The sequence below is a fragment of the Lampris incognitus genome, chromosome 3 (assembly GCF_029633865.1).
Source record: "Lampris incognitus isolate fLamInc1 chromosome 3, fLamInc1.hap2, whole genome shotgun sequence".
Classification (NCBI taxonomy): Eukaryota; Metazoa; Chordata; class Actinopteri; order Lampriformes; family Lampridae; genus Lampris; species Lampris incognitus.
In genome coordinates, this window is record NC_079213.1 from 26,299,581 (window position 1) to 26,317,541 (window position 17,961).

General features: G+C 48.7%; 1 protein-coding gene and 1 long non-coding RNA gene across 3 annotated transcripts in view; one reads left to right on the plus strand and one right to left on the minus strand.

The window, feature by feature from the left end:
• Positions 1 to 9,073, minus strand: part of usp18 (ubiquitin specific peptidase 18) — a 31,835-nt gene extending 22,762 nt beyond the window's left edge. Inside the window, exons 1-8 of the mRNA XM_056277760.1 lie at positions 8,952 to 9,073; positions 8,747 to 8,843; positions 8,458 to 8,600; positions 8,274 to 8,353; positions 5,582 to 5,716; positions 5,387 to 5,482; positions 5,131 to 5,295; positions 4,883 to 5,008 (exon numbers count right to left, since the gene is read on the minus strand). Coding sequence (XP_056133735.1) covers positions 4,883 to 5,008; positions 5,131 to 5,295; positions 5,387 to 5,482; positions 5,582 to 5,716; positions 8,274 to 8,353; positions 8,458 to 8,600; positions 8,747 to 8,843; positions 8,952 to 9,006 — 897 coding nt within the window. The 5' untranslated portion in view covers positions 9,007 to 9,073. The remainder of the gene's footprint in view (positions 1 to 4,882; positions 5,009 to 5,130; positions 5,296 to 5,386; positions 5,483 to 5,581; positions 5,717 to 8,273; positions 8,354 to 8,457; positions 8,601 to 8,746; positions 8,844 to 8,951) is intronic.
• Positions 9,074 to 9,473: 400 nt separating this feature from the next.
• On the plus strand, positions 9,474 to 17,941 carry LOC130110368 (uncharacterized). 2 transcript variants are annotated; one of them, XR_008810040.1, is made up of 4 exons: positions 9,474 to 9,636; positions 9,719 to 9,793; positions 17,343 to 17,402; positions 17,493 to 17,941. It is a non-coding gene; the product is annotated as an uncharacterized LOC130110368 (long non-coding RNA). The 2 variants fall into 2 exon arrangements; XR_008810041.1 differs by having other exon boundaries at positions 9,474 to 9,626.
• The last annotated feature ends 20 nt before the right edge of the window (positions 17,942 to 17,961 follow it).

Below are 17,961 nucleotides of genomic sequence, written 5' to 3' on the forward strand. Positions count from 1 at the left end.
CACCAGAAACACCGAGTCAGAAAGGTGAAGGTACGGTGGACACCCGGGTGGCAAGCAAACTGACTGGCATGGCCCCACTGGAGAACTCGGGGCCGGACTGCGTCCGGGACGAATAGGCGGCGTGGAGGGACGTGGCTCGGGGCGGGATGGGAGCGCAACGCCTGCCTGACCACGGTCTCGATGCCCCAGCTAACCACGCCAACCACCCTGGCCTCAGGAAGAATGGGAGTCGGCTCCTCTGTAGCTGGCTCCCTCCTCGGGTGTTGTCGGGACAGGGAGTCTGCCTTCGTGTTGCGGGACCCGGGGCGATAAGTCAGCGTGAAGTCAAACCGACTGAGGAAGCTGGCCCACCATTTAGGCGCTTGGTTGCCCGGATGAACGTCAAGTTCTTATGATCCGTTCAGATGGTGAACGGCTGTTCCGCCCCCTCCAGCCAATGGCGCCACTCCTCCAGAGCAGCCACCACTGCCAGCAGCTTCCGGATCCCGACATCGTAGTTCTCCTCGGCGGGGAGGAACCGGCGAGAGAAGAAGGCGCATGGGTGGACCTTCTGGTCAGACGCTGACCGCTGGGAGAGGACAGCCCCCAACCCGGTGTCCGAAGCGTCCACCTCTACGATGAACTGCCTCTTGGGGTCGGGGTGGAGCAGGACCGGGGCGCTGGTGAACCTCTCCTTAAGGGACTGGAACGCAGAGCGGGCAGCCGGGGACCAGATGAACGGCTGGGAGGAGGAGGTCAGCCTGGTGAGAGGTTCTGCCACGCAGCTGTAGTTCCGGATGAACCTCCGATAGAAGTTCGCAAACCCGAGGAAGCTCTGTAATTCCTTCCGTGATGTGGGATCGGGCCAGTCAACCACAGCCTGGATCTTGCGGGGGTCGGCCCGGGTCTGTCCCCTCTCAACTACGAAGGCCAGGTAGTCAACGGAAGGGGAATGGAACCGGCACTTCTCTGCCTTGACGAAGAGCCGGTTCCGGAGGAGACGTTCGAGTACCCGGCGGACATGCTGGACATGTTCCTCGAGGGTCCTGGAGAAGATGAGGATGTCATCGAGGTACACCACCACAAACTCGTCGAGCATGTCGCGGAGAATGTCATTCATGAGAGCCTGGAATACCGCCGGGTGTTGGTGAGGCCGAACGGCATGACCAGGTACTCATAATGACCCCGGGGCGTCTTAAAGGCTGTCTTCAACTCGTCCCCCTTCCGGATCCGGACCAGATGATAGGCACACCGGAGGTCCAGCTTAGTGAAGACTGTAGCCTGGGTGAGGGGCTCAAGGGTGGAACTCATGAGAGGAATGGGGTACTTGTTCTTGACGGTTATCTCATTGAGTTGGCGATAGTCAATGCAGGGTCGGAGGCCCCCGTCCTGCTTCTTCACGAAAACGAATCCAGCTGCCACCTGGGAGGACGAGGGCCGAATGAGCCCCGCTGCCAAGGACTCGGAGATGTACTCGTCCATCGCAGCTTTCTCAGGGATGGTCAGACTGTACAGATGACTGCTGGGAAGGGGTGCCCCAGAGTGGAGGTCGATAGCACAGTCATAAGGCCGATGAGGAGGAAGAGATTGGGCCCGGGTCTTGCTGAAAACCTCACCTAACTCATGGTACTCAGGGGGAACAGAGGAGAGGTCGGGAGGCGGGGTACTAGGGGCACGTCGGGGGGATGGGGCGGGAGCAGCCTGGAGACATTGGGCATGACAGGAGGAGCTCCACTCCATGATGGTACCGGGGGCCCAGGCGATTTGTGGCTCATGCTGCATGAACCAGGGGCGCCCTAGGATCACAGGGACTAACGGGGACTGGATGATGTAGAACCGAAGTCTCTCCACATGGTTACCTGCTATGGTGAGAGAGACAGGGTGGGTGCGTTGGGTGACGCTGGCCAGGCAGCACTCGTCCAGCGCGAAGGCCTCCATGGGCTTCTCCAGCGTCTCCAGCGGGATGTTAGCCTGGGTAGCAAACTCGGAGTCCAGGAAACACTCATCAGCCCCCGAGTCGAGGAGTGCACCCACCGTGAGCCGCTGGTCAGCCCAGGCCAGGGTAACGCTAACTAGATGGTTCTGTGGGCCAGGACGGCGGGAACAGGAAAGTCGGCTCACTAGGATCTCCCGGGGCCCCAGTGAGCCTAGTCTTTTGGCCGAGTGGGGCAGCCGCTGATCAGATGTCCCTTCTGGCCACAGTAGAGGCACTGACCCGCCTTGAACCAGGCCTCCCGTTCGGCCGAGCTAAGGCGCGTGCGCCCCAGCTGCATAGGTTCCTCCCCCGTCGTGGTCTGGGGCGCGGGGGGAGAAACGGCCACAGGGAAAGTGGGGCGAACAGGAGTAGGGATCCTGTTAGGAGTGCTGGACGACTGGGGAATGGACGGGGATCCACACAGGGCTCGCTCGTGCCTCCTCTCCCAGAGGCATCCGTCGATGTGGATGGCGAGCTTGATCAGGTCCTCGAGGGAGGTGGGCTCCTCCCGGGTGGCTAGCTGGTCCTTGACAGCCTCGCTGAGACCTCTCCGGAAGGTGACCCAAAGTGACCGGTCGTTCAAGCCGCTCTCAGCTGCGGCCAGCCTGAACTCCACCGAGTAGTCTGTGACACTGCCACTGCCCTGCTGGATACTGCTCAGCCGAGCACCAGGGTCCTGGCCACCGACTGGATGGTGGAAAACTTTCCGTAGTTCCGCCTCAAAGGCCTCGTAGGTGAGGCAGAAACTGGCCTTCATGGACCAGGAAGCAGTGGCCCACTGAGCTGCTCGGCCTGTGAGCAGGTTGGTCACGTAAGCGACCCGGGCAGCATCAGACGTGAACATGCTGGGTTGGTGCAGGAAGACCAGCTCACACTGCATGATGAACGTGGCACAGGTCTCAAAGTCGCCATCAAACGGTCGTGGGCTGGAGAGGCAGGGCTCCCGGGGAACTGGGTTGAGCTCCACAGGGTTAACCGGGGGGCGGGTTACCCACGACTCCAGGGGCAGGCTGGCCCGGCGGCTGGATGGTGAGAGCCGCCGTGATAGTTTGCAACTGCCGCAGGATCTCTGCTTGTTGGCTCTCCAACGCCGCCTGCTGCCTCGTTAGGTTACCCACACAGGCCTGGAGGGGCGGGACCCGAGTCTGAAGATCTCTCACCGCGGCGGAGGCCGCCTCTAGCTGCTGGGTGTGGGAGTGAGTCAGTTGGATCTGATCGATGAGAGCCGCTCGAAGCGGGCTGGCCGGTACGCTCTCTGTGTCGGCTGGGGTCGTCATGGTCAGTTCGTACTGTTAGGGTTTGTGGAAGACCCCAAGCGCACGACACCAGACAGAGATGGGGTTAGCCGAAAACTGGCGTACTTTATTCCTTACGCGTACAAATAGTTAAACATCGGAAGGCAATGAGCGACAAGGAAAAAACGGAAAGTCCAAGGGGGGAAAAAAACTCGCGGGTAATCCTAACGAGAACACGGCAGGATACTTCCACGGGGAAACTTTGCAAGGGAAAAACATGAACCAAGGGCTGGGATGAGTTCGTAGAGATAAGGACCGTGGGAGGAGAGTAGCCGCTACTGCGGGGGCGGGGAGGTTACAACACGAACTGACAACGGGCACGTGGGAGGCCACCAAACTTAAGCCCAGCCCTGACGACTAAGCCCGGCCCTGACGAGCCGATTGGCTGCCGGCGCGGGGTGGGCGGGCCACGGTGCGGGGTGAGCGAGCCATAACACTAGGACCCTTAAGTTAATACTTGACTGTGGTAAACCATTTTTAGAAAACTATCCTCTGCAGGAGTTCGTGAAGGATAACCAATAATGGAGACTTTTGGGACCAAAACACAACACTAATCGCTAAGGTTTGTCTTCCAAGTATTTGTCCAAAATCATATTGCTGACACAAATACATATGACAAAGTTGACCCTGCAGTTAATATTCGATGACGTTCTAATCCTGCAGACTTTTATTTTTTGACATCGTATTTTTCCTGTTTGTTACCAACACTTGAGCTAAGGGGAGCTGCAGAACTGCAGTGGGGACAGCAGACCCCCTTGCATGCTCACTTGCTAGCTAAACAGCTAGCTAGATATTTCACGAAGACCGTGAAATACCAACTACAAGATTATAAAACGGCTTTTCGATATTTAGGGCAACAATCCTCAAGATTTACATGCAAGCAGACATCCTTTTTTGATCGTTTGCAGGCGGCATACTGACGATAATAGCTAATTCATAAATACCCAAATTATGAACTCTTCTGTGGTTGCTCCTTTTTTTTTGGAGGGGGGTGGCTTTTTTTCTCCCCAATTGGCCAAATACCCCGCTCTTCCGAGCCGTCACTGTCGCTGCTGTACCCCCTCTGCCGATCGGGGGAGGGCTGCAGACTACCACTCCGATACATGTGGAGTCGCCGCTTCTTTTCACCTGACAGTGAGGAGTTTCACCAGGGGGACGTAGCGCGTGGGAGGATCAAGCTATTCCCCCTCCCCGCTCCGCTCCGCTCCGCTCCGCTCCAAACAGGCGCCCCGACCGACCACAGAAGGCGCTAGTGCAGCGACCAGGACACATACCCACATCCGGCTTCCCACCCGCAGACCCAACCAATTGTGCCTGTAGGGACGCCCAACAAAGCCGAGGGTAACACGGGGATTCGAACCGGCGATCCCCGTGTTGGCAGGCAACGGAATAGACCGCCACGCCACCCGGACGCCCCTCGTGGTTGCTCATTTAAATTTTACTGTTGGGTAGGACTATACTAGGAAAAATTATCTAGCCCATAGCATTTTACTTCATTGTGATCCTGAAGAATAAGACAGGTCACAGTGAATTTAACAAGGAGGCAAAGTTGTTGTGGCCAGGTAGTATAGCTATGGCAGAACAAACCACACATATATAACTTCACTACTATAACATCATCGGTCTGACCCACCTGATTCACACGACTGTCGTTTGCGTAATACCAGCCTCCATGGTGACGAACATATGCAGTGTAATGTCCTGACATCACAGTACCTAAGTGTACTATTACTGCGTACAACATGTACTTGGATTCCTTCTGAAAGAACAGAGAATAATGGAGTGAGCCACCTACGAAATTTGAAAGTTCGCCTCATTTCAGACAGTTCGCCTCATTTCAGACATCTCCTGATGCTCTGGTGTGTTCAGTGCGTTAGATACCTGGACATAATTCTTTGAGAATGCCTCCTCTTTCAGGATGTCCCGGAAGTCGAAGGTCTCTGGAAACGTCACCTTGCAGTCAAGTTTCCGAATGTAGCCATGATAATTGTGAAATCTCTTTAGGTGCACAGGCAGAACAGGGGGGAGGGAGAGCAGTTTGAGACCCTAAAAATGGGAGACAATCAGGGATGTCAGTATTTCTTTTTTTTCTGTGAGTAAAAACAAAAACAAAAGACAAATAAATAAAGACCCTGACCTGTCTGCATTGAGTCTTGGATCCACATTGCGCACACCGACACTTGTTTCTGCCATTCAGCTCCTGAAGCTCAAAAAAGGACTTGATGCGGTCTTCCTGTACAAATAAGATTTTTGTAAATAGTAGTCTACTGCAGCAGTAAAATTATAAAGTTTTTTTCATAATTGATCAATAAATCTGACCAATCAATCTCACCAGAGAGTTTTGCTCCGCTCTAATGTGTAGGGGCAAGCTGAGGAGGTAGCTGCTCCCAGACAGGATGTGTGCACAATCTAAACACTCAAGGTACGTTTCCACTGAAATCCGGTAGAGGTTGTGAATTTCAAGAGCCTACAATCGATCAAACACAGGTAAACGTAAGATAATATCAGTAAAGACAAAAGAGTGATGAGTTTTATTACTGAATATTAAAGGAAACACTATACACTGATGAGCCGAAACATTATGACCACCTGCCTAACATGCTGTTGGTCCTCCGTGTGCTGCCAAAACAGCGCCGACCCGTCGAGGCATGGACTCTACAAGACCCCTGAAGGTGTCCTGTGGTATCGGGCACCAAATCATGAGCGGCAGATCCTCCAAGTCCTGTAAGTTGCGAGGTGGAGCCGCCGTGGATCGGACTTGTCGGTCCAGCACATCCCACAGTTGCTAAATCGGATTGAGATCTGGAGAATTTGGAGGCTAACACCTTGAACTCTTCATCATGTTCCTCAAACCATTCCCGAACAATGTGTGCAGTGTGGCAGGGCGCATTATCCTGCTGACACAGGCCACTGCCATCAGGGAATACCATTGCCATGAAGGGGTGTACCTGGTCTACAATGATGTTTAGGTAGGTGGCACGTGTCAAAATGATGTACACATCAATGGCCAGACCCAGGGTTTCCCAGAAGATCATTACTCAGAGCATCACACTGCCTCCGCCGGCTTGTCATCTTCTCACAGTGCATCCTCCTGCCATCACTTCCGCGGGTGAACGGCACACACGTACACGGCCAGCCACGTGATCTAAAAGAAAACGGGACTCGTTGGATCAGGCGACCTACTTCCCCTGCTCCAAGGTCCAGTTCCGACGCTCGCGTGCCCATTGTAGGCTCTTTCGAAGGGATGACAGGGGTCATCATGGGCACTCTGACAGGTCTACGGCTTAGCAGCCCCATACGCAGCAGGGTGCGATGCACTGTGTGTTGTAACACATTCCTCCCGTAACCATCATTAAAATGTTTGACTTGTGCCACAGTAGACCTTCTGTTGGTTCGGCTCAGACGGGATAGTTGCCCTCGCACATCGATGAGCCTTTGATGCCCAACACCCTGTCACCGGTTTGTGGTTTGTCCCTCCTTGGACCACTGTCGGTAGGTACTCACCTCTGCTGACCAGGAGCAGCCCACAAGCCTTGCTGTTTCAGATTCTCCGACCCAGTCGCCTGGTCGTAACAATTCGGCCCTTGTCAAAGTCGCTCGGGTCTTTACTCCTGCCTCCAACACGCTTACTGAAGGAACTGATTGTTCGCTTACCATCTAATCTACCCAGACCTTGGCGTGTGCCCTTGTTTGGAAATGATCGGATGATGATTGGTTCACCTGTGAGAGGTCATAATATTTTGGCTCATCAGTGTATATTTCTGTAAGTCAGGGCCGGCCTGTGGCATATGTGAACTGTCTGCTTAAAGTCCCCCCACACTGTGCGATTTTGGCAGTCTTCGCACCGTCCCGGACAAATTTTTCAAGTTGTGGACAAAATCGTTCATCATGAACAACGGTTGGCCGTCTAGGGGTGTTCAGTGTGACAGGGTTACTGACAGCTGATAGAGAGCTAATCCATGGAGTTGCAGGCTTGGACAATGTTCCTGCTGATTCAAAAAAAAAATTGGGCCGGAGGGGTCCGGGTAGCGTAGCGGTCTATTTTGTTGCCCACCAACATTGGGGATCGCCGGTTCGAATCCCTGTGTTACCTCCGGCTTGGTCGGGCGTCCCTACAGACACAATTGGCCGTTGTCTGCGGGTGGGAAGCCGGATGTGAGTATGTGTCCTGGTCGCTGCACTAGCGCCTCCTCTGGTCGGTCGGTCGGTCGCCTGTTGGGGAGGGAGGGGAGGAATAGCGTGATCCTCCCACCCGCTACGTCCCCCTGGTGAAACTCCTCACTGTCAGGTGAAAAGAAGTGGCTGGTGACTCCACATGTATCGGAGGAGGCATGTGGTAGTCTGCAGCCCTCCGCGGATCGGCAGAGGGGGCGGAGCAGCGACCGGGACGGCTCGGAAGAGTGGGGTAATTGGCCGGACACAATTGGGGAGAAAAAAGGGGGGGAGGTTTGGGCCCTGATCGTGTGATATGGCAGGGGATAAAAACTTTTGCTATGTCACCATCCTGGTCCATGACCAATAGGAGCACAAACAATGACACTAGCGCGCCAGCTGTGTACAGAACATAAACATGTCGAAGGATCCAAATCCACCTTTTCTTTTTTTAAATTTCTTACTGCAAACACTTACTATCCTTCATGCACCTGCATGTTGTTTTTCACAAATCCATTTTCAGTGTCTTTATTCAACATCGTATAAGGTGTGGTCGGTTTGCTATCAGCTGTCCTATAGGTCATAGCCTCGCCATTCGAAGAAACACACGATGCGACAGATTTTCCATTTCAACATGCGCAGACTGACAAGGAGGATCTATCAAGATCTGGCTTTCTTCCCGCCATGCATACAATAACATTTGAGACGTCCACAGTTGTAAACTTTCCCAATCTTAAAGCCGCGTGCAGTTACGTGAGCAAATTGGTGCTGGGATGCCACCAAATTCTAATTAAGACCCCCCCCACACCCAAAACGCTTAGACCGGCCCTGGTGCAAGCACACATGTATTTCCTCAGTACAAACCAACCAACCAGAGCCTTGTCATCCATATGCTTTTCCATGTAGTTCAACATGGAGAGGAACACCTCATCAGCGTCGTGCTGTTTGTAAACTGCAAAACAACATCATAGGTTGTGGCGTAAACCAAGTTGACCCTCCACCACACGTTACATCATGTGAATTTAGCGGGCATGTAGGGCATTGGGGTACACGTACGAGAGATGTGGTTTTTGTCCAGACAGCGCAGGAGGTGCTGGTGAGGAGCGGGCTGGGAATGGTCGCTCTGCATGGCTTTAACGGCTCTCTTCAGCTGCAGGGGGACATTAAGGAAGTCCCCCTCACGTGCAGGGGGCTCCCACCTGGAAGAAATACGACAGTCATGGAGATCTGTTAACTTCCCCAAGTCACCGGCTGGACGTCACACGAATCCATCGCCTGTTACTGCCTTTAAATCGATGCTGGGATGCCACCGGGATTATGGGTTTTACTTCTCACCGGGACTCACCTGTCCAGTACGCGCACGAGTTCCCAGGTGGCAGAAAACGACTGGAGCAGCGCGTTCACACAACAGGACAACCCGTAGTTGTAGAGACCTCTTATTCCTGCGAACAGACCACATCGACCTGACAGTCAGCACGGAGTAATCCGGTTGATTTAAGCAGTGCTGGGTACCCAAGACCCAAAACAAACCCCCAAAAAACAAAAATTACCTGAAACGTTGGAGCGATAGAGTAACGCGTAGAACCTGGACTCCCGTCCTGCCATCCTGCCCTCAGATCGGCTCGCCGGTGTGATGAGTCGTTTAAAGCAGTTTACACAGCAGCACAGACGAGACAGCCCGGACCGGCACATCCCAGGGCGCATATATGGACCGCAGGCAGGCAGGCAGGCAGGCAGGCAGGAGGGTTACTTTCGGTTTCTATTTCCACGGTTATTCCTCACACCGTAACCGAAACTTACGGACCAGCAGGCTAACGCCCCTGGACTTGGGCTGCACCGATGACGAACGTTTAACCATGATTATCTTTGTTACTGTAGCCGGGTGGTAAATCTGTTAAATATGTTAAATGATTTTCCACTTAAATTTAGTATAGTTTAACTGTTAATATATGCAATTGTTACACTGTCAAGCCATGTAAAATGTCATTTGATGTATTTAAATTGTGAAGCAGATTGTGAGTGTATTTTTATAGTTTTGGTTGTCATTGCATGTTTTGACCAGTAAGGGTCAGTGTTGCGGACTTTTATTGTAACTCCGTGCAAGTCATCCAAGTGCATCTTGGGTACTCTTTCTGCAAGTTATCCAAGTGCATCTTGGGTATTCTTTCTTTTTTTCTTGTGTGAAGCGCCTGAAGATTGCGGTGTGACGGTGCTCTGACTCCGTAGTAAGTAGGGGTAAATATCTTGTGAAATATACCTGTAACATTATTCCAAACAATATTGTATGTCGGTAATTTGACAAGATGGTTTGATTTAGACGCTACTGGAGTTGATGTTCGGTGATTTTGGGCGCGAGCCGTCGACCACTGTTCGCCATTGCAGGCATGACAAGGTAATGTTGGCGTGCATAAAGCCACACCATGCCGTTGTATTTGGGTAGTAAGGGAAATGTAAAGGTTTTATATGCAATTTAATTCTGTGTAAAGGTAACTGACAGAGTGAGAAGTTGCGCGATCTTCAGGAAGTTCCACATGTCTTTGTTAAACCCTGTTTAACATACATAGTCCACTGCCGTATTTTGCACCGTATGTTGTATTTTGTATTTATTATTTTCCTTTTAAAATCTTTTCTGTTAAACTTGCCACATCTGTGAACATTTATGAGCTGTTTGCTCGAAAGACACAGGAATTTATGCACTCAGTAAAACGATCTACATTCGAAGGTTCAAACAATAAAATTAAAGCTACAAGAACCCCGGAAGTAATTGTGTCCTGTGTGGTATCTAATTCCACGGGCTACATTACGGTTTAATAAATATAATTTCCCCGGAACAGGGCGCTATAGGGGTGGAAGGACTCGCCCTTTTCTGCAGAAATGGAAGAAACCGTTAGAATCTCTGGGAGTTAAATATAATTTGGACTTTAAGTGGGGAACAACAAATGATTGAACTGGGGAGGGTGGGCATGATTCGGATCGATGTATACAATAATTATCATTTAATTTCACGATGTTGTCTCTCCTATGTAAGTACTGTGTCTCGTTTATTTATTTATTTATTTATTTATTTATTTATTTATTCTTTTATGGACGAGTCCTGTAACGTGATGTTTTGTACGTATGTTTCTTGAGTAAAACTGAATGAATATATATATAAAGGGTCAGACCCGCCAGCCAGCGGCCAGCGTGTCTTCTTATCCATGCACGTTACAATATATAAACTTAGCACAAAAAGTAAGGAAATGTGTGTTTGGTAGATTATTTCTTTGTTGTAACAATGCTTCTTGGCAGTAAATCTTATATCAGGCAGCTGATGGTCAGCACCTGGGGCACCAGAAGCTCAAAACAAGAGTCAACAGCAGAAGCAAAATAAGCTGTTTGGCATTGGCAGAGAAGATGTGGCACATTTTTCATGGGCCCAACCCACATACTTAGCTCTGCTGCTCATCCCACAAACGCATGTTCCTTACAAATGTGGCCCTATTTAAAAGGGAAGTAAACAGGCTTTCCGACGGTATGAGATTTATTGCCAAGAAGCATTGTTACAACAAAGAAATAATCTACCAAACACACATTTCCTTACTTTTTGTGCTAAGTGTGTGTGTGTGTGTATATATATATATATATACACACACACACACACTTATATATATATATATATATATACACACACAATATCCTTTTATGCCATGTACACAGGTCTGGTGGCTGACACGGTCTGGTGATTGAAAATAACAGTTATTTTGTACAGGTGAAGTAAAAGGTGTCAACGGTGCAAGTTTTCATTCTTTTACATAAATGGACACCAATTCAAACAACAAGAAGGACACGTCTCAGTACATTAATGTCTTTTGCCCCTTAGGATGGCCTAATAATACAGTGTCCTAAAAACAAGCCATGAAAATAAAATATCTTTATATGTAGATTAAAAAAACGGAATAAAAATGTCAAAAGTGCAATACCCTATCTATCTATGCATCTTCTACTACTACTACTGCTACTACTACTACTACCACAACTACTGCTACTGCTGCTACTACTGCTACTGCTGCTACTGCTACTGCCACTACTACTACTGCTACTACTTCTCCTACTACTACTGCTACTACGACTGCTACTACTGCTACTAATACTACTACTACTACTACTGCTGCTACTACTACTGCTACTGCTGCTACTACTGCTGCTGCTACTACTACTACTACTGCTGCTACTGCTGCTACTACTACTACTACTGCTGCTGCTGCTGCTACTGCTGCTGCTGCTACTGCTACTACTGCTACTACTACTACTGCTGCTACTACTACTACTTCTACTACTGCTGCTACTACTACTACTACTGTGGCTACTACTACTACTACTTCTAATACTGCTGCTACTACTACTACTACTGTGGCTACTACTACTACTTTCGGCTGCTCCCGTTATGCATATACAGTGGATATAAAGTCCACATAACCCTGTTAAAAAGTCAGGTTTTGTGATGTAAAAAAACAACAACAATGAAAGCAACATAAATCATAACTTTTTCCACTTTCTTTTTTGAAATTGCAACCTATAGAAATAAAGTGAAAACAATAAGAAACACTTTAGGGGGAAAAGGGAAACATACAAAACTTACAATAACCCTGTTGCATAAGTGCTCACTGTCTTTTATAATTGGGGGTGTGGTTGTGTTCAGAATTAATCAGTCACATTCAAGCTCATGTTAACTAGTAGTTAGTACACACCGGCCATCGATTAAAGTAACTGTGATTAACTCCAAATAAAGTTCAGCTGTTCCTGCAGGATTTCCCTGACATTGTAACATTATTTTAGAAAAGCGCTATATTAATAAAAGTTATTATTATGATCATTATTATTATTATTAATTCTTATTCTTATTGTTATGTTCTTGGTTGCATTCAGCTGCAGAAGCCATGGTCCACAAAGAGCTTACAAAGCATGAAGGGGATCTGATGGCTGAAAGGTACTGATCAGGAAAGGGGTACAAAAGAATTTCCAAGGCATTAGACATACCATGGAACACAGTGAAGACAATCATCAACAAGTGGAGAAAATATGGCGCAACAGTGACTTTACCAAAAACAGGACTTCTGAAATCACAGAAGTAATATTTGCATTGTGTTAGAGGTGGGATTGTGACTTCGAAGACTCGTGGCTGCTTCCACGGTGCATCGGCCGTTCACAACCAGCAAGGGTCTGGTCCATCTGGTGATGATTTCATGTGTCTTGGACAACTGAAAACAGAGCCAAAGACACGGCACGGTGGCCCAGTGGTTAGTCCTGTCACCTCACAGCAAGAAGGTCCTGGGTTCGAACCCCAGGGTTGTCCAACCTTGGGGTCATCCCAGGTCGTCCTCTGTGTGGAGTTTGCATGTTCTCCTCGTGTCTGCGGTGGGTTTTCTCCAGGTGCTCCGGTTTCCCCAACCATATAAAAGACATGCATGTTAGGGTTGATACTCCTGTCTGTGCCCCTGAGCAAAGCAATGGAAAGAAGAACTGGAGTTGGTCGCTGGGCGGCTGCCCACTGCTCCTAGCTACACAGCTAGGGTGGGTTAAATGCAGAGAAAGAATTTTCCTACACGGATTAATAAAAGTAGTAAAAAAAAAGACTGAATTGAGAAAATACATTTCAATGGGGGGAATGTTGCGTTCAAGATTGACACAGGAGCTGCAGTTACAGCCATAGTTGTTGAGATGTTCAACCCCGTGCATGATGGGCAGTGTAAGCCAGACAAAGTCGGCCAGGGAGCAATGTGCCACAAGTTCTTGGCTGTATCCAGGGCATGATGAAGGCAAAGGACCACAGCACCACACAGAATACGTACCTCATTAAAGGCCTCTCAGAACACCTGTTGGGCCTTCCAGCGATAGAGGCTCTAGATCTGATTCACAGGATCCAGGAAGAAAGAGGCCAGTAGTGATTTCATCACTGCATATCTAAAAGTGTTCACAGGCCTGGGTTTTTTGGTTGTTGTTTTTTGAAAGAGCCCTATACTATTGAACTGGAGAATGATGCCAAACCATATGCCCTATGCACACCTCGTTGCATCCCAATACCTTTGCGGAGCAAGGTCAAGGATGAATTGGAGCGAATTGAAGCCATGGGGGCATCTCTAAAGTCACCAGACCGACCGAATAGTGCGCGGGAATGGTTGTGGTGCCTAAGCAAAATGGAAAAATCCACATATGTATGGACCTGATGCACCCAAAAAGTAGGTGAAAAGGGAGCGACACATACTGCTATCTGTTGACCAAGCCCTAGGTCTGCTCTCAGAAGCAAATTTGTTCTCTAAACTAGATGCAAAGTCTGGGTTCTGGCAAATTCCCTTGGCGGTTGAGTCGTCCTTGCTAACCATGTTCAATATACCCTATGGACGATACTGTTTTTAACAGACTCCTATTCAGCATCTCATCAGCACCTGAACACTATTTGTCTCAAATTCTGGACCGCTTTGAGTGAGTGCTCTGACCTGCAGATAACATCCCAGTCTTTGGCACAGACAGAGTACAGCATGACGAGCGCCTGCATCAAGTCCTGAAAAAGCTACAGCAAGATGGTCTTACTCACAAGTGTGAAATTGCAAAGGATAGCATGCTATTTGTGGGACATAAAATGGTAGCCACGGGCATTAAGCCAGACCCAAATAAGGTTAAGGCCATAACAAAATGCCAGAACCAGAAAATGTCTCAGATGTGTACAGAGTATTTGGCACGGCCAATTACTTAGCAAAGTTCATTTCCCATCTTGCTTCTATCACTACATCTTTGAAAGAGCTCCTCTGTGAGAAGAATGGCTGGACCTGGGGACCCCCACAAGTACAAGCTTTTCAGCGTCTTAAAGAGGAACTGAGCTTTCACCAAGTTTTGGCTCAGTACTCTCCCACCGCTGACACGAGTAGCTGCCAACAGATCTTCATACAGCCTCAGGGCTGTCCTCATGCAAATACAAGTAGACAATACATGGAAGCCCATTACATATATATCTCCCGGAGCCGTACTGATGAAATGGAGAAATGTTATACGCAGACAGAAAAAGAAACATTAGCTGCTACATGGGCATGTGAATGCTTCTCCTTTTACCTGCTTGGTTACACTCAGAACAGACCACAAGCCTCTTCTTTCACTGTTGGGCTCCAGGGGGCTCGATGAGCTGCCACCACGGATAATGAGATTCCGACTACGTCCGCTGAGGTTCACATACACCACTGAGCATGTACCGGGAAAGTCCTTGGTTGCTGCAGACACCCCGTCACATGCACCGATCAAAGATCTTCCCACTGAAAAAGAAATTCAGCTACAAGGGGACATTGCAGTCTTTGTGGAAACCATACAGGCTACATTACTGACCTCAAAGATGCACCTCCAGCAAGTCTGTGATGAACAGCATGCAGACGAGACATGCCACTATGTTATCAAATACTTCCTTCATGGTTGGCCTGAGAAACATGAGGTTTTCAACATGAGGCAAGAAAAAAGAAGGACCTTCACCTTGTGGACCACCTTCTTCAGAAAGGCCAATGACTTGTAATACGACAGTGTTTGCGGGGAAAGTCTTACAGCAGATTCGTCAAGGGCACCAGGGTATCACAAAATGTAGGGCACACGCTCAGCAAACCATTTGGTGGCCAGGGCTGTCTAACCAAATAAGACAGCTAGTGAGCGCCTGTGAAGCATGCCAAATCAACCAATGACCTCACTGTGAGCCCCTTCTCTCCACACCCACTCCAGTCAGGCCATCGGAAAGAGTCGGGACTGACTTGTTTGACTGGCAACAACAAACTTGCTTACTGATTTTGGACTACTTCTCCCATTACATAGAGGTGGCATGCTTATGCATCCACCACATCAGAGATTGCAGCACTGAAGACAGTCTTTGCTAGACTAGACATGGAGTTCCAGATGCTGTAGAGTCAAACAATGGTCCTCAATTTGCTTCTGAGGTTTTTAAGCATTTTGCAACCGCCTTCAGTTTGAGCATGTGACCAGTAGACCTAATTTCCCACAGGCCAATGGTGAAGCTGAGCAGGCTTTGTGACTGTCCAAAGCCTGTGGACAAAAGGAGGGTACAGAAGTCAAGCATTACTGGCATACTGAGCTACTCCACTGGAACTTGGATACTCACCTGCTTAGTTGCTGATGGGAAGACAGTTGCGTAAAAGTGTTCTGCAGCTACCAGCCACACTTTGTCCTAAGCGGCCAAATCTGAAAAGATTCAGGAATATAGACAAAGTAGGACCTTTGTGTCAAGCAAGGCACTACAATCACCACCATCGCACTCGCCCACTGCCAGAACTACCAGGACAGAAGGTTTGGCTCGCTATGGATCAATCACCAGCGGAGCAGGACCACCCAGATCATACCTTGTGGATATGAACAAGGGGCTGCTTGGGTGCAGCAGAATCTATCTGCGCCCATTGAATCAACCTCCTGACAAAGAGCAAGACAGTCGGGGCGCCCTGGTGGCTCATCTGGTAGAGCGCATACCACATAAGGCTGAGTCTTTACTGCAGCAGCCTGGGTTTGAATCTGGCCCAGGCCCTTTGCTGCATGTCATCCCCTCTCTCTCCCTGGCCTTCCTGTGTCTCTCTTTACTATCACTATCCAATAAAGCTGGAAAATGCCCCCCCCCAAAAAAAAACCCTAAAAAAGAGCAAGAGAGTCCATATGATCCTGATCCCCCACTTGCAACATCACAAACCTTGACCACCAACAGATCAGGGCGTGACTCACGTTCACCTCAGCAGTTAGATCTCTCAATGGAAGAGGCTGAAACAGTTAGTGGTACAGCAGAAGATAGTTTACAAGTTCATGAGTTAATACTGTAGAAAATGGAGAAATTACATGTCTCCAGAACCTAAATTTAAAAGATTAAAAAATTTGACTTATTTCAGATAAATTGTTGGATTTTTCATCCAAAATAGGGGGAGGTGTCCTGGAAGGGATTACTGAAATGTATACAGAACGTAGACAAGCAAGTAGACAGGGAAGTAACGTGCACACAACGTCTCTGTCATTCACTTATGCACACGAATAATAGTACAAAAACTTGTTAGGGAGGCTGCCAAGAGGCCTCTGGCAACATTAAAGGAGCTGCAGGAATTTCTGGCAAGTACTGGTTGCTCCCTACATGTGACAACAATCTCCCGTATTCTTCATAAGTGTGGGCTATGGGGTAGGGTGGCAAGACAGAAGCCCTTTCACATGAAAAAAAAAAACACATCCAAGCCTGACTAAATTTTACAGAAAGATGCATCCAATCTCCCAAAACCAGGTGGAAAAATGTGTTGTGGTCTGATGAGTTCAAGGCTGAAACTTTTGGACATAATTCCAAAAGGTATGTTGGGTACAAAACCAACACAACACATCACCAAAAGGACACCATACCCACGGTGAAGCATGGTGGTAGTAGCATCAGGCTTTGGGACCGCTTCTCTTCAGCCAGAACCAGGGTTTTAGTCAAGGTGGAGGGAATCATGAAAAGCTCCAAATATCAGCCGATTTTGGCACAAAACCTTCAGGTGTCTGCTAGAAAGCTGAAGAGGAATTTCACCTTTCAGCACGACAACGACCCAAAGCATTCATCCAAATCAATAAAGGCACAGCTTCACCAAAACAAAATCAACATTCTGGAACGGCCCAGTCAGAGCCCAGACCTGAATCCAATTGGAAATCTGTGGGGTGACCCGAAGAGGGCTGTGCACAGGAGGCGCCCTCACAATTTGACGGATCTAGAATGGTTTTGCAAGGAAGAGTGAGAAAATATTGCCAAGTGAAGATGTGCAAAACTGATAGACGCTTATCCAAAAAGCTCAAACAAAATCAAACGGTGCTTCAACAAAGTATTTGTTGAGGGGTGTGCACACTGATGCCACCGGCTTAATGTAAGTTTTGTTTTTTTCCCCCCTAAAATGTTATATTGTTTTTCCCTTTTTTTATAGGTTGTGTCATGGAGCCTCCACCCTCCAGTTCCAGTATATGTTATGTATGCTGAGAGGAAGGTGCACACTCCTCTCGCTCATCTGCTCAACATTCATGTATCTGGTAGTTTGTGACGTGCTTGCTCACTTGCTCTGTCTTCACTCGTCCAGGTTTCTTCTATAGGGGGACTTAAATTCTCTGACCTGCCTGACCTTTAAGACGTGTACTGCCCCTCTGAAATGGCTTCAGTACGAAGGAGCACCAACTGAGGGAATATTGATGCCACCTGTGTCCAATTGGTATTCATTACAGAGGCCCTCCCTGATTGGCCACAGACAGCAGGTGACAGGGTATAAACGGTGTGCGAAGACAGCAAACAGTTCTGTGTTTTTCTCTCTCTCCAGGAAAATGGAGAGGTTTGGTCTTTTGTAGATTGAGAGGAATTTTCCATGATTTTTTTTTCTGCAGAAGATAAAGTGGTTGAAATTTTTTTCTTTGTGGCTGATCTGAATAAAAAAAAAAAAGTTTTATTCTGAACATCAACTCCTGCCTGCTGGTCCATCCTTCCCATTCACACTACTGACCATCCTCAAAGTATAACAGGTTGCAATTAAAAAAAACAAAAACATGGAAAAAGTT